General features: G+C 40.8%; 1 protein-coding gene across 5 annotated transcripts in view; it reads right to left on the minus strand.

Moving 5' to 3' along the window:
- The window catches only part of Focad (focadhesin), a 295918-nt gene that overhangs the window by 254723 nt on the left and 25038 nt on the right, over nt 1–16157 (minus strand). For all 5 annotated transcript variants that reach the window (XM_034503044.2, XM_076934681.1, XM_076934682.1 and 2 more), the window contains 3 exons: nt 13754–13842; nt 10693–10767; nt 4896–5050 (listed from right to left, as the gene is read on the minus strand). In XM_034503044.2, the coding sequence (XP_034358935.1) occupies nt 4896–5050; nt 10693–10767; nt 13754–13810 (287 nt within the window). In that variant the 5' untranslated portion in view covers nt 13811–13842. The remainder of the gene's footprint in view (nt 1–4895; nt 5051–10692; nt 10768–13753; nt 13843–16157) is intronic.

A 16157-nucleotide genomic window follows, 5' to 3' on the forward strand; every position in this document is an offset into this window, starting at 1 on the left:
AGTGATGGATTCTGTGTACTCACACACTTCCACCATGACTGGTTCTGTGCACTCACACCCTTCCACCATGATGGGTTCTGTACACTCACAGCCTTCCACCATGATGGATTCTGTGCACTCACACACTTCCACCATGACTGGTTCTGTGCACTCACACACTTCCACCATGACGGGTTCTGTGCACTCAAGCTGTGGCCAACACAAACCTTCCTCCCCACCTTAAGTTGGTGCTTGTGAAGTATTTGGTCAGAGTAAAGAAAAAACAAATACACAATACTCTTAGACAATCTGTCCAAATCCTTAAAACTTAAAATGCCAAGAGTTCTCACTAAAATAAACTGAATTTGGGGTGATAAAGATGTATCTGTGGATATTCAAAATAGAAATGACAGACCTCACCTAAGAAACAATGCCTGAAGCTGTTCTCTCCTTCCATGTGCACTTGTGAACATGTACCTATACCCACACTCACACTGATATTCACAAAAGAAACTGGTTAGCTTCAGATCTACTTCAGCTACATGTCCCCATGGTTAACAGTTAAGATGACATAAACTTCTCAAATAAGAAAAAAATGCCAACATTCTTTCATTGTTGATACGTCAATATTTGCTCATTATAAAATTAAAGGGTTTCTTCTAAATATCTGGTCAACTTTCCAAAGAATTCTAAAAACCAGTAATGATCCATGTGTAAGATTATTCACTGGCTGAGGGGCAACTAATACTAATAACCTTTAGAAAAAGCCAAAAGCTATATGGAAACTTCCATGTCTCTCTCTCTCTCTCTCTCTCTCTCTCTCTCTCTCTCTCTCTCTCTCTCTGTCTCTCTGTCTCTCTGTCTCTCTCTCTCTCTCTCTCTCTCTCTCTCTCTCTGTGTGTGTGTGTGTGTGTGTGTGTGTGTGTGTGTGTGTGTGTGTGTGTGTGTAAAAACAGTTTAAATGAAATTACCTTATAAGGGGGTGGGGACTGGGGGTGGGGAGTGGGGGTGGGTGGTAATATGGACACAGTGCAGTGCCCAACTAGAAACCACAGCTTAGAAAATAAGAAGTTCAGCATCAGAAATGGGATTTCTGTTGGAGTTGGCCAGTAGGATTCCACATTCCTCACAAAACATTACAGATTATTGCTATTGATGTTGGTTACTCTCCAGAACTTGAGTCATAGAACAAGAATGGAGAAACCAAGCGTGCACTGACCTACAAACATCATCCCACTGCCTACCTTTCACGATGCAGGAAGGTGCTATAAATACTGCCAGTTTGGGGTGGGGAAATGAACAGTGTCTTGGCCAGTTTTGAATCTGGAGACCTATAATATTCCTGAAAAGATATGACCAATGGCACAATAATGGCATGACTGTTACTGGGTGGACAAAACACATTCTGGTTTGATTTAAGGCCTGCTCCACAAGATACAACCTATACCTAGCACCATCACTGAGCTAAGAATGGGGTAGGTTATACCTAATAGGTCACACGCAGGCCTTAAGTGAGAAACTACTATTATTGTTCTGATAACTGGTCAGAGTATTAAATCCATTCCTAACAACTCATCACTAGATCCACAGATTACCACATTTTGATTCTCATTAGAGGAGCCTTTCTTATATAAGATAGTTGTTAACAGAGACACATAATTAAGTGGTCAGCATGAAGAGATTAAGAGACTGCAGAGTGCTTGGGACTAAATGAGACATCTGTATGACATCCCATACCCCCAAGACACGGGATCATAAAGGAAAAGGTAGTGAAAAGAGTCAAAGGCAGTGGATGACTACAGTGAAACAGTATTTCCGAACACAACTGCACAGTTGCACACATGAGCTCACAGTGAGTGTGAAAGTAGCCTCACAAAAATACTAGCATGAAGGGATGGAGCTGAAACTAAGCGGTGGGGTGTGTGTGTGTGTGTGTGTATGTGTGTGTGTGTGTGTGTGCAACATGAGAGATGTTAATAAATAAATAAATAAATAAATAAATAAATAAATAAATAGATCCTAGCATGGGGAAGGGATAGTCCCATCCCAACTGGAGAGCTAATAGCACTGCGCGCGCACACACACACACACACACACACACACACACACACACACACACACGGCTTCCAGAAAAGGAAAAATATGTGCATGTAAATTTTCAGTTATATAAATATATGTCTTTTAATAGTTAACAGCTATGTATAAATATATGTGTGTAATAATGTGATAGATAGATAGATAGATAGATAGATAGATAGATAGATAGATAGGCACAAAAAAATACCCTTTTAAAAAATACTAAGACCAAGTACCAATCTGCCACTACAGAGAAAAACAAAGAGCAAGGAGACCAGAAATGTTGCCTCCTAAGCCCATATAAATGCTATATCTAGTCTAAAACACATTTGCACTTTTCAAAACTAATACTGATACTGGCAATTATAAACCGATGGCACGCTTACTCACTATTATCAATGCTTATACTTTATGATTTATAATAGTGATTGAGGACTTATACTAGTAAAGCCAATAATCAAATAATTAATCACAATTAATATCCCATGTCAGCATAATTTTGTAAGTTAATCCTCTAGAATTAAAGGTGAATATATAAACCTTTTGTTTAGATCTTATTTTATGTGCCTGAATGTTTTGCCTGTATGTACGTATATGCACCATACATGCGCCTACAGATACTTGTGGGCCACCATATGGGTGCATGGAAATCAAACCCAGGTCCTCTGTAAGAAGAGCAAGTACTCACAATCACTGAGCCATCTCTCCAGCCCTGAGGGCTATTTAAATACACAAAGACATTGTTCTGGCCCTCTCAGTTACTGATACTCTAATGTAAGAAATACAACTCCAACTTCTATGTGCATGTGTGCAAGCACACCTGCCACAGCGTACAGGAGGCCAACTGCAGGAGGCGGTTCTGTCCTACCCCAACCAGGCCTCACGGTCGCCTTTACCCACTGAGCCCATCAGCACAAGCAATATAATGCACAATGCAAGTAGATTCTACACTTACAGATTTTAGAGCAGTTCAATGCTATGGGGGATGGGCACCATTATTGGTACCTGATAAATGAAAGAAATAAGTCAAAAATCTGCATGGCTTACTTAAAGCCGACTAATAAGTAAGAAAGACATGAAAATCTTTACTGTCAAAAATCCTCTCAGAGGGACTTTTTAATGGATCCTAAAACCACTTTTTAATAAGCAATTTCTAAAATTACTAATATTCTCTATATCTCTCTCGGGGTGTGTGTGTGTGTGTGTGTGTGAAGAATAGACAAAATGAATAGATTTTAGTGACGACACAATCCTTACTTTTTCAGAACCATCTGGTCATCTACTAAATTCAAAGATTGTGTCAGATATGAAAATGCAGGCCAGAATAGTATGAAAGAAAGAACAAGCCATGGAGCAGAAAAGGTGCAGGCACTTAGCCTGATACTTGAAGAACAATGAAAATGACAGCACTCACCTCAAATTGAGGTGAACAACTGCATTCTATCCAGGTAGAGGGGTCATAAAAAAAACAAACAAACAAAAAAAAAAAACAAAAAAAAAACAAAAACAAAAAACCCAGCATAAATGGAAGGCCAGACTAGTTTGAGGTTTGAGAACATGTATAACATGTTAGAGTCTTTAGGGCTATGGATAGGAAGATATAAAAGAAAGCCAGTAATCAAATAATATACAAAGAGGTGACCAGAGAGAAGAGAATAGGTTTTATTAAAAAGAAAGTTAAAAGAATAGAGGTAATGAAGACTGACAGATCCAAAGTGGAGTGCTCTCTACACGCTGACAGTCACAGCTACTCTGAGACATAAAGGAGATTAAGCATTGTACAGTGTGCCGTGACACTTGACATGAGAAGAGCACATGAGAATGAGTGAGGAAGACTGGGAAGCTCAAGGGCCACAAGAGCCACAGCCACAGCTGCACCTTCATCCAGGTCACTTTGGGAAGTTGGTATGAAGCATTACCACTTAAAAATAAAGCAGAGCTTCTGGCCAACTGTCCACCTGGATAAATTGTGGACATTGGTCAGTGAGCAGTCCCGGGAAAATGTTCCCCACAGAAGACTGGAGTTGCCCCATCCCCGATGTGGTGTGACTGAGTTACTATGAAGTTCTGCAAAAGAGCAGGATCCCTTGTCATTATGAAGACCAAAGTTCTCATCAGAAAGGTAAGAAGACAAGTATGTTGGGGTGCCTGCCTGTATCTGAATGGCTGGAAGCCACACAGGGAGGTTCATTACATGTAAACAACACACTTTTCCAGAAAGCGATTTCACCAAGCAAAGAGCAGCAACTCCAGTTCAGGGAGTTGGTAGTTTCATATTTTTGTTCTGAATTTTTCTGTTTTCTTTTGTTGGTAGAGCTAATACAAGAATGCAGAGCCTCAACCACCCTAGATAGGCACGGTACCACAGAGCCTTACATATCCTAAAGGTAAGCGCTGCATCACAGAGCCTCTTTCAGAGAGGATGCCACAGGTGCTCCTGCTTCAAACACGATCCTGTGGGACTGTCTTAAAAAGAAGCAATCCTATGTTGCCCTACACCATTCTATTACCTTCTGTCTGTGAATGGACTGAATATGGCTATTCAAAACAAGTTCAAAGAACCTGCCCTCTGAAAATGCTCAGAAGACACATTCCTATGTCATTAAATATTTAAGAAAAACCCATCCTATAATTTTCTAACACACATCACTGGTGCCAAGGGCTGACTGAAGATAGCCAATACAAGGTAAGAACCATGTCACTGTGTGAGCAGAAATGCTTACCATATCTCCTTCTTAAAATAAGTCAGTTCATTACTGCAGTACAAGTTTGTGATCCTTAACAGAGAATCAATTAGCTGTGTTTTTAAAACCTTTAAACAAACACGGCAGCACGTGTACCTGGCAGAAGGAATCAGGTTGAGTATCCCATTGAGAATATAGCTGAACTCTGCATGACCCTGAGCGACAAGTGCCACCAGTCCCTCGCTGCAGGCTGTTCGCACCACCACACTGTCGCTGCAGCACTTCTCCCACAGCAAGTTCAAGGCAGCCGTCTGAAAGCAAACCAGTGATTAAAAGACACTTAGGGTGAGGAGAAGCACGCACGCAAGCACAACCATTCATCAACATGTAATCCACTCACAGTGGGCTAGCTTCTGTACCAAGGAGGATGCTGTTGTCACTTTGCTCCTACAGGGAACTAAAATCTGGCTTCCAGGAAAGGGGATAGATTTGTTTGGATGTAGTGTCTCTCTCCCTGGTGTCTGCATGCACAATAAGGCTGGCAGTAGGCAGAAGTACAAGCCAAATTCAAGCATCAGAACACAGTGATGATTCTATCACTTGCTGAGCTGCAAAATTTGACTGGACCCCAACAGTATCCACTGGTCTGTCAGTTCACCAAGATGAACTCCATATATTGTCTGTGCCTGAAGCTTCTATGGCAATGACATTTTCAAAGTGTTCCCACTCTTCTACTACCAACCTCTGTGACCTACACGCACCTCAGCTGCATCCACACTTGTGCTGAAACCTCTCAACTCAAATGTGGGTCATGAGAGTGGGAGCCATGTGGGACAGAGGACCAACAACTGCCCAATGAAATGGCTAGCAACGTATCTGCAAAGAATTGTTTTGTCAAGAAAAATGCTATGACTTTTCCCTCACTCTAAAAATCTACATCCATTAACAGAAACAGTCCAGATAGGAACACTAGTCAACAAAAATTCTGATTTTGAAAACAGAACTGTTCAGCTTTTTAACTTTTTCAGAACTAATAGACCTCTTGTGTCGGAAAGATCCACTAATAAATAATGAATCCATATTTAAATGTACTTTGGGTTAAATCTGTTGAGGTTTACCTCCTTTTTTTTTTTTTAATTAAAAGAAATTGTCATGGTAACATAAGAATATAATCTCAGGAAGAATGAGGTAAGAATACAAGAGTCCTTGGCTACATAGCAAATTCAAGATCAGTCTAAACTACAAATAACCTTGTTACTTAATAATAATAAGGAGCTGGAAAGATGGTTTGGTGTCTAAGGGAACATACTGCTTGTTCCTCCAGAGGACTCAAGTTTGATTCCCAGAAAACACCATTAGGCGTCTATAACTACCTTGACCAGAACATGTACATACTTACACATAATTTAAAGTAATAACAAAATTAATGATGATAAAATCATAATGAAGCTATGTTTTTCTTTCGACACAGTTAAATAGAGTGATATGATTCAGGGCTGTGGAGATGGCTCAGTGGGCAAGAAGACTTGTAGCACAAGCGTAACAGACTGTAACCTCAGCACAGCAGGAGACAGGCACACCGGCGCTGGCCAGCCTCTAATCTAACTGAAACCAAAGCTCCCAGCTCACTGAGAGATCCTGCCTTAAGGGAGAAAGGCTGATAGCAACAGAACATACGACAGGAACCCAACTACCTCCTATAACCTTCACACTCACATGTAAGGTGGGCACACCAGTACACACACTTGTACAGACAATATTCATATACCCCACACCACACACACATATACCACACACACATTTGTGCATACAACACATATACATCACACACACATACCTATGCATACCATACAACATCATACACACCACGCACACACAAACCACTGTTGTGGCCCGAGCTGCCCCATGCTTGGGGGCCAAAATGTCGGGGAGGACCGCTCTATCAATGTTGAAACACATACTGCCAAAGCCTTGGGGGCTAAGTTGTTAGAGCCCTCACTGCCCCAGGCTGCTCTAGTCAGAGGGTCGGGGTTCAGCAAGAGAGAGAGTGAGGACGGACGTGAGGAATGGAGACCAGAGTGATTCAATCCTGTTTATTCTTCAGTTTCTCTTCTCCTCTCCAAGTCCCTAGTTCCAAGTCTCAGGTCCTAATCCAAGTCCTAAGTCTTGAGTTCCTAATTCCTAGTGCTAGTTGCTAGTCTCTTTCCCAGTTCCAAGTTCTTTCTCCCAAGTGCTAAGTGCCTAATGTCTAATTCCAAGTTCTTCCTCCACGTGCCAAGTGTCTAATACCTAATAATAATTGCCTGTCTTGAGTCTCAAGTGCCTAATACTTAATAATAATCCTTCTTCCTCAATGCCTAATTCCTACTCATTTCTTTTGTCTGCCTCTCACCTTTTATATGTCTCACTTCTAAGCCACGCCTTTAAGTCATGCCTTTAAGTCATGCCTTTAGGTCTTGTCTCTAAATCTGATCTCTAAGTCACGCCCTTAAGTCACACACCTTTAAGTCTCACACACCCAAGGGAAAATCCTGGGTATCTAAAGCAAGATGTTATCAGAGTGTGCTCAGCTGTTGTAGGCTATTGTAATCAAGTCTTTTGTCAGGGTATATGGCTAAAGATGGCTGCAAGGATGATAGCCACCTTCTGTCAGCTCCCCACAAACCACACCAACCACAACACATACACACACTACATAACACATACAACAACACATACCAGTCACATCACACACTACACATCAAACACACCACACCACATACACAAATCATCTGCCACAAACACACCACATATATATATCATACACTACACACAACACACACTAAACCACACACCAAACATGCACATATATACCACACCACACTGCATACCACATAATTCACCACATACACCACATGCACATATACTATACATACCATACACCACACACACACACACATACCACACCACACTGCTTCCCATATCACACATCAAATACAAACACACAACACCATATACCACACACATACTATATGCCACATACATATACATACTACACACCATACACACATGCACCACACCACATTGCATACCACATTACACAACATACATATACACCAGATATACTTAGCACAGCACACACCATACATATACACTACACTTCTCATATCACATCACACATCACATATGTATACCACACCACACACACACATCACACCAGATTGCACACACTGCACACACATACAATACCACACACTATGCACATACACACTGCATCATATTATACCACACACACACACACACATCAAACATACACACATCACAACCATACACATACATACCACACATCACACTACACATAAACGTACACACCATATACCACACACTACTGCACCAAATTAAAGAAAAGAAAGAACTCTACAATTCAAGGAAAACTAAGGGTCTTCAGCTCCTTCTGAACAACACTGTGCTTCATTCCTCTGTAGCTGCTGAAAACCTCTGCAGTCGTAAGACCCACTATTAAAGAACAAGAGTTAAAAGTCAGTACTATAGAAAGGAAATTTTTATATTGTTTCTCCTTTAATTTAGAAGAGAATTTGTTTTCACAATAGCCCAGGGTCCTAAATGCCATCATTCCACTACCAAGCCAGAAAAATAAGATAAATGGATGAATAAACTCACCTAAGATGATACTGTCCTGGTGGAGGTAGGCATTCATTTATTAGTGAAAGAGGAAATATTTAGTTAAAAGGATTTAGCATTCAATAAATCCCAGCAATTTAAGTAAAATCACTAGGTCTTTTCAGAGTACATAATGTGATTACAGAAAGGACTGGGATCGGGCTTCTCAGGAAACCTGATTTACATGACTATTACAAACACTAGATAAATGCCAATTAGTGAAACACACCACTACACTTCCTTCCACATATCAACAGGCATTTTAGAGATATATGATATTGAGTGGCCAATCAGAAAGAATGTGAGGCTCAGTCAACAAAGGTGCTTGCTGTCTAACCTGACAAATCGAGTTCAAATCCTAGGATTTACACAGTGAAAGAAGAAAACAGTCACAATCTGTCCTCTGACACACCAAAGCACACTGAGGCACATCTGCATGCATAAATACACACATGCGTACTCACGTGTAACAAAGAGAAAGTAAATTGATTTGTTTTTGTTGGGGGAGAGAAACTTCTTATTTCTGCAGTTTATACACAGGCACCTGTGCTTAGCAACTTCCCATCTAACAAGTCAAAATATACAACGCCAACTGGCCAAAGCCCAACTGATTTGTCTCAGCACCTAGGAACTGCTTTGAATCTGGGTACTAAGCTGCTCTGTGTTGGGATGGGAAGCCTTCTTCCAAATCCAGCTGTCAACACAGGCTCTTTCCAACTTAGAACTCACACTCAGGGCTGAGATGAAGTGTGAGAAAGCTCTCACACCCAAACATAGCCCACCTCTGTGTCCGTTGTCTCTACTGCTAAAAGCATTCCCTCAGAGGGGACTCTGTCACCTTCTCAGCATACCCTCCTCACACCCTCCTTCCGTTTTCCACCAATAGCAATTGATACCCTCCTTCACCCATTACATGGCTACTCCTGGAGTTAGTCACAAATATCCAAGCCTAAAAGAATGATATAGAATAAAAACATGGCACACCAAAGGAAAAATGAGGGAAAAAGATAAGGGGAAGGATGTGGGAGAGGGAAGAAATGGGAAGAAGGAAGGGAAAGGCAAAGGGGAAGAGGAAAGGGAAGAGGAAAATGACAAAATATATAGGCAAAACTCCTCAGAGTTCAAATCATTTCCACACTGAACAGAACTACAAGGGAGAACTACTATGGGTTAGGCACAACTATCTCCATAAAACATACAAGCAGATTATCTTAGTCTGCTTCCAGTTACTGTGACAAGGACCACAACCAAAAAGAACCAGGTGAGAAAAGGGTGTATTTAAGCTTAAGGTCCATCATCAAGAGAAATAAGAGTGCAAACCCAAAGCAGAACTGAAGTGTGGGACCATGAAAGGATGATTTGGTTTCCTGTAGAGCACTGGCTTAGAGCTAGCCGGGACAGCACATATCTCACCACGCCCTGGATTCCAGACTCCTGACACGAGGTCTAAGACCTCCATCTGATCTGCACTGTACAGTCATGTAGGGCAATGTAGCCCCTCCCAAAGAGGTTTTTGGCACCCTCCGCAGGTAGAGGGCATGACTACAGGCCTCAGGCCTTGAGAGATTTCCATATTAATGAGTTACCTAAAGGCCAGAGGGTGTAGCCAATTATGTATTCTATTCCCAGTCTCCCAGACCCTCCTCCTTCCTATTTAAGCCAGGCCACACCTGGGGGTGCATCCAGATTCAACTACCATCTTCTATGAAAATAAAGGTTTTGGAACATGGACTCCCTCTTGTCTTTTGGGGCCTACCGAGGAGGCCCACATCTTCAAGCAAGCTAGCCAAGCAGCCGAACCTTTCAGCCGAGCAAGTATGTCCTGCGGGGCTCATTGGGGCTTCTGCCTGCATGCCCCTTGTCTCTGTTCTGCCTTGGCCTCCCAACCACAGTGTCTGGGAGCAGGAATCCACGCCCACCTGGGCACCAAGGGCACATCATTCCCCACACTGAAGCAGATTCCATGAAGGAGCAGTGACTTCTGGTTTTCTGGTTTACTCTCCCAGCTTGCTCAGCCTGCTTTCTTATACAACCCAGGACCACCTGCCTAGGGTGGCACCTCCCACAGTAAGCTGAGCTCTTCCACATCAACTATTAATCAAGAAAATGTCCTACAGTTGTCCATAAGCAAATCTAATGGTGCATTTTCTCAGTTGAGGCTCCCTACTCTCAAGATGATCCTGGCTTGTATCTATTTGACAAAAAGCAAGCCAGTGGCAGGTGTACACACACGTACACACACACACACACATACACACACACACACACACACACACCAAAGTTAAACACAGACCTGGTTTGTGGACTGGTGTATCTTTTCTGAAACGCCATGTTCTTTTAAGACAGCAGCAATAAGATGACCTACAGCCTAAAAGAACAAACAAAATTAATGAAGATATTCATCTAGAAAGTTCTTTCCAAAGAGTGCATTGAAAAAGAATCAACATCATATTCATTTTCATGTATGTGTAAGCCAAGTTGTCAACTGGTAAGATGAAAGTCCCTTTGTTGTATGCCATGTAGAAAGCACTGAATGAGGTGCTCAACATATGTAACCCAAATCCTCAGAACAATCTTCAAAGTAGGCAATTTATCTCAGATCAGCAATAAACAAACCATACTTTATAGATGCTAACATTATCAACCTTCAGCTCAAATTCCTGTCACCTAATATTAAGGATAATTTGGAATTACATAATCCATTAAAACATGAGACAAATAGCCCCAGTCTTTAAAACTTTCTTTTTATCTAAATCCAATCTGTCATGTTTCATGGTGTCCTTAGTGAAAATGGAGAAAACTTCACCCTCACTTTTATGGATACAGCCTGTACAGAACTGAAAAATATCTCTTCCTTCCTCCACCCTGTTCTCTCTCCTCTAGACCCTACTATTTTCATTTTCTCTGTTTTTACATCCATTTGGGGGGAGGGATGTGTGTGTGTGTGTGTGTGTGTGTGTGTGTGTTGTGTGTGTCTGTGTGTGTGTGTGCGCGCGTGCGCGCGGGCGCGCCTGCGAGCATATGCATGCTCCTATATGAGCCACAGCCCACATGTGGAGAAGAGAAGACAACCTGGAGAAGTCACTTCTCTCTTTCCACCATATGGGCCCAGAGATTCAAACTCACATCATCCTCAGGTTTAGTGCAAAGTGTCTTTACCCACTGAGCCATTTCATAGCCCTATGTTAATTAATTTATTTATCTCTTTCTCATGGGTTTTGGGTCTCATAGGTCTTAAGTTTTCAGTCTCACAAATCTCTAAAAATTTCCCTCATCCTGCTTTAGTCAAAGAGCCCAAAATGAAAATCCTGCTCTAGGAGAGTTGATTACACAAATACATAAATGTCACCTCCTCTGCCTCAGTGTCAGGCCCTGTTCTTCACACCTAACCAGCACTGCTGACTGACGGGAAATTGACTGGCAACAATGGTAACTATTTTGTATGCAGCTAGGGAAATTTCCACTACTACAACTGTACATCCTGCACTTGGGACCATTTACAATAGTGCTGAAAACAGCTGGCAGTTTTGGAAAGTCTGTAGCAAAGCTCAAAGAACGACCCAGCACCCGCTCCCTTCATGCACATGTGCACATGTGTTTCAAATGCTCTGATGTTCAAATGATTTAAGACCTCAATGCTTGAATTTTGAGAAATAAATCACTCACTTAGATAAAGGCAAACTGTAGTTCAATTTGCTGTCTCTTATCTCCTAGCAAAAGAATAAGAAAACTGAGGACCAGTGAGAACCCTAAGTTTCTATTTCACAAACTATACTGTATGTGTCATTGAATATCTGGCCAACAGCTGAAAGGATGCAACAATACTCATCACCAAGAAATAAAACAGCTGCCAATTAATCTGCAATAAAGAGTGCTACCTATAATATGAATTTTTGATTTTAGATTGATCATAGAACTCTTCTAGAGTCACTTAGAAAATAATGGGCAAGTTCACAAATGTATATTGTAGTACCCACTGTAGTTCAGCTGCCATCAGCAGTTACTAAACACCATCTAATTTCCAAAATGCAAAAAAGACTGAATGCCAATCAATGGGATGTGGTTCTATCTCAAAGCAGTGGTTAAGAAAAAACAGTTGGTATATGACTCAAAAGAACAGGGCACACTCATAAGAACCTAAGGACCAACATAAAATGCAACAGAGACACACACAAAAAAAAGCTTCTGCCCATGTTTAGAAAAAGGACTAAAAGAAAATAAACTTCATGTTATACATCTCCCCACTCACAAGATTCAATTTCCCTATTCTGCTGTTTCATTCATCTTTAAAAACATCAGAGATAGTAGCCTAAGTAGCCTACATGGTTCTGAGACACCAACACATCTGATACTTTATACTACCTTACTACTTCATTTCCACAACCAAATTGAAATAGACAATATACAATAACAAATACATATACATAGTTTTTCTTCATTTAACTGTAACACATGTCAGCATTTACTTTTTATTTATGTTAATGAAGGTTATGCAGGTACAGAAAAATGAAATCTGTGAACAGTATCTTCCTCATCTTCTTTTTCAGGGGATGGGGCTGCGTTGCACAGAGCAGGATATGACTTCAACCCAGCCAGGTAGAAGGGAATCTTGCATAAGGAGTGTTCTACTCCTCATGGAAGGGTTCCCCACTTCCCAGCTAAGTCAGTTCCCACTGCAGGCATCTCCAAAGGCAACTGCTGAAGCATCCAAGATGCTGTCTGGGTTAAGTCTTCAGCCTGGCTTTGGCTGGCTGTTTAGCTTTACTCGTAGGAAGAGACATTAAGCTCTTCCAGTTTCAAGGTTTACTAGAATGTTTCTACTTAGCTAGCAGATAGAAACCATCACTGGTTTAACCACTTGTCTTAATTATTGAAAAGCTCTGCAAATTAAATTATTCCGATTTCCCATCTCAGCCGGTATATATCACATTAATCCAGAATGCTTTAATTATTAAATATCATTATTCTGAAATCTAGTATTCTTAATAGCTGTAGAGAGGTAGAATATATCATTTTAAACATTAGTCTTTCATACTCTGTGGAGATATATAAGAACCCATCTACCTTTGTTCCCAATTATTAAACATAGGTAAAAAGAATAACCATATTCAAAACTCTACTAATCAAGATTCACTTCTAAGGTGAAAACATATAAAATAAATAGAAGTTGAAACTGAACAATCTTAAATATTAGTTTTTCTAATTAAAATATGCTTACTAATCATATAAATGTTGCTTACTAAAATAAGCCATGAGTAGAAGAAAACATTTCACGAGAAAATATATAAAGTTTAATTTATGACCCATCAAAAGTGTCCATCTGTTACCAAGAAGCAAAAATAAATAAAAATTACCTGTGACTGGATAAGAGAATTGGGAAAATCAAACCTTTTCTTGATATCATCTGACATTTTTGCTTCTCTCACAGGTATATACACAGTTTCTGTAATTAAAAGAAGAAATATATTAACCCTCTAATTGCTTGGACTTCAAACCAATTATTCCTCAAATAGTATAAAAGTAATTTTAAAAGATAACAATGTAAATAAAGCAGAAACCCCTGCAGATACTTCTTAGCATAACCGTTGCTGTTAACCACTTTAATGCTCAAAGAATATTGTATATAAACAAACTAAAAATGCACAACTTGGTGTTTTCCCACAAGTTAATCCTGAAACAGATGAATTCATATAACAGAACCATTAATAAACAAATTATTTTAATCCCAAAGCTCAGCCACATACTTAAAATAAAAGTTAATCCTTTCATGAACCAAAACTCACAAGAGAGGGCTAAAAAAGGACTCAGTGGTTCAGGGCACTTGCTTCCCATACAAAAAAACTGAGTCTCAACTCCCAGCACCCACATGGCAGCTCACAATATCTGAGGCACATGCACGCATGCACAGGGTACACATATACTCAGGCATTCCCACATACGTATAAGAGAAAATATAAATAAGCCTTTAAAAAAAAAACGTTTAAGGGAGAATCAAACTGTGGCAAAATTGTTTAAGCTTACACCTCCTTTTGGTACCAGCTTTGATCTCAGCAAGAATCCAACTTCTGCTGAACTACAGGAAGTTCAGCTGTGACCTCAAACCCTACACATCCAAACAAACTACTTGTCTTTAAAAGACCAAATGAGGAATCAGCACCAGTGTTTTTTAGTTACTCTGAACTCTCAATCCTTCTGCTCTCAAAAAGAGGAGGGGACAGAGAAGAGGACACAGAATAGGAGGATCTCCTTAGGGGCCCAGTGTATCTAACTCCCATGCAGAACTCATCCCATCCAATCCTAGTCCTTGAAATCCAGGATGCTTTAATCTCATCATGTTAATTAAAGAACAATGTAAAAACTGTCCACATACAAGATGTTCTGTTTTGAATACAGTTTGAATATGTACCCCCGAGGGTTTGTGCTTTGAAATTTAACCTCAATTGTGGGCTCTTCAGAGGGTGAAAAGTCAGCTGAAATAAAGGGTTAGGAGGTGTGGCCTTTATGAAGTGATTCGGGTTAATAAAGTCATAGGGTATGCCCTTCTTCATTGAATTGTAGTAGTTTTATAAGGAGACAAGCCAGACAGTGGTGGTACACACCCTTAATCCCAATGCTCAGGAGGCAGAGCCAGGCTTATCTCGGAGTTTGAGACCAACCTGGTCTACAGATCAAGTTCAAGGTCAGCCAGAAACCCTGTCTCAAAGAAAAAAAGGGGGAAAAAAAGGAGGAGGAGGAGGAGGAAGACACAACTCAGGAATGACTCAAACACACTCCTGTTTCTTGCTATATGACTCATGAGAGGCTTCAAAACTGTGCCAGCAAGAAGCCTATCAAAACTATACAGTTAAATCCCTTAGTCTTCGATACTAACATTACATTAACATACTTTCATTACAGTAACAGTTACTTCATGAAAAATAAACACACATACAAACATACTATTTTTTTTAATTTTTAAACAAGGCATGTGAATCTAAATTAGGAAAGGCTTTAGCCAGAGATGTAAATAATGACATACATTTATTAAAGAACTGAAGAGGACCAAAAGCAAGAAATCGAACATTGCTTAATCCTGAGTCTATGAGACATGTGTATCTGATCATGCAATCAAGGAAGTAGCTGCTGGCCAGCAGTCTTTCCCAGACACACACCGGAAACAGTGCTCTATAGAAGGCACCACTTTCCCCGGTGCTTTCTGACATCCAGCCTCTCGGCCTGTTCTTGTCCCTCAGTGGGAACTCATAGCAAGTATTGAGTCCAGATCTTCCAACAATTGCAAACTCGACCCTATGAGTTCCAAAGGCAGCAGACCTCAGCTGTCAAAACAAGCCTGTTCTTCCTCTCAGAAGAGCTGTTAACCATGCAGTGCTCCTTCCCCGGTTCCTCTCAGTTTCCCTCACCACAACTCTCTAAACTCAATCACCAGGGCACTGGGTTTCTAGCCCCGCATTTACTCTTCCCCCTTACCCTAGGAGACTTGCTTCTTCCCTTTGGGCTTTCTCCAGTACCCTGTCAGTCTTGGGTCTCTGATCTAGAGTGTGCTCCCTGTACCTCTGTCTAATTGGCTCTCCTCAAACAGTTTCTACCCTGTGAAGAAACTCATCATTCCCTGTGGAGAACTCTAAGGTTTTCAGCTGTCTCACAGTTAAGTGTAAAGGCTGATGCCTAGCTTCTGAGTTGTCTATCAATTTAGCCATTCACCTTCAATTTCACAGCTGTAATCCCGACACAGGTGAAGGAATTTTCCAAACCATCCCA

Source organism: Arvicanthis niloticus, chromosome 5 (genome assembly GCF_011762505.2).
Source record: "Arvicanthis niloticus isolate mArvNil1 chromosome 5, mArvNil1.pat.X, whole genome shotgun sequence".
In the NCBI taxonomy this organism is placed as follows: domain Eukaryota; kingdom Metazoa; phylum Chordata; class Mammalia; order Rodentia; family Muridae; genus Arvicanthis; species Arvicanthis niloticus.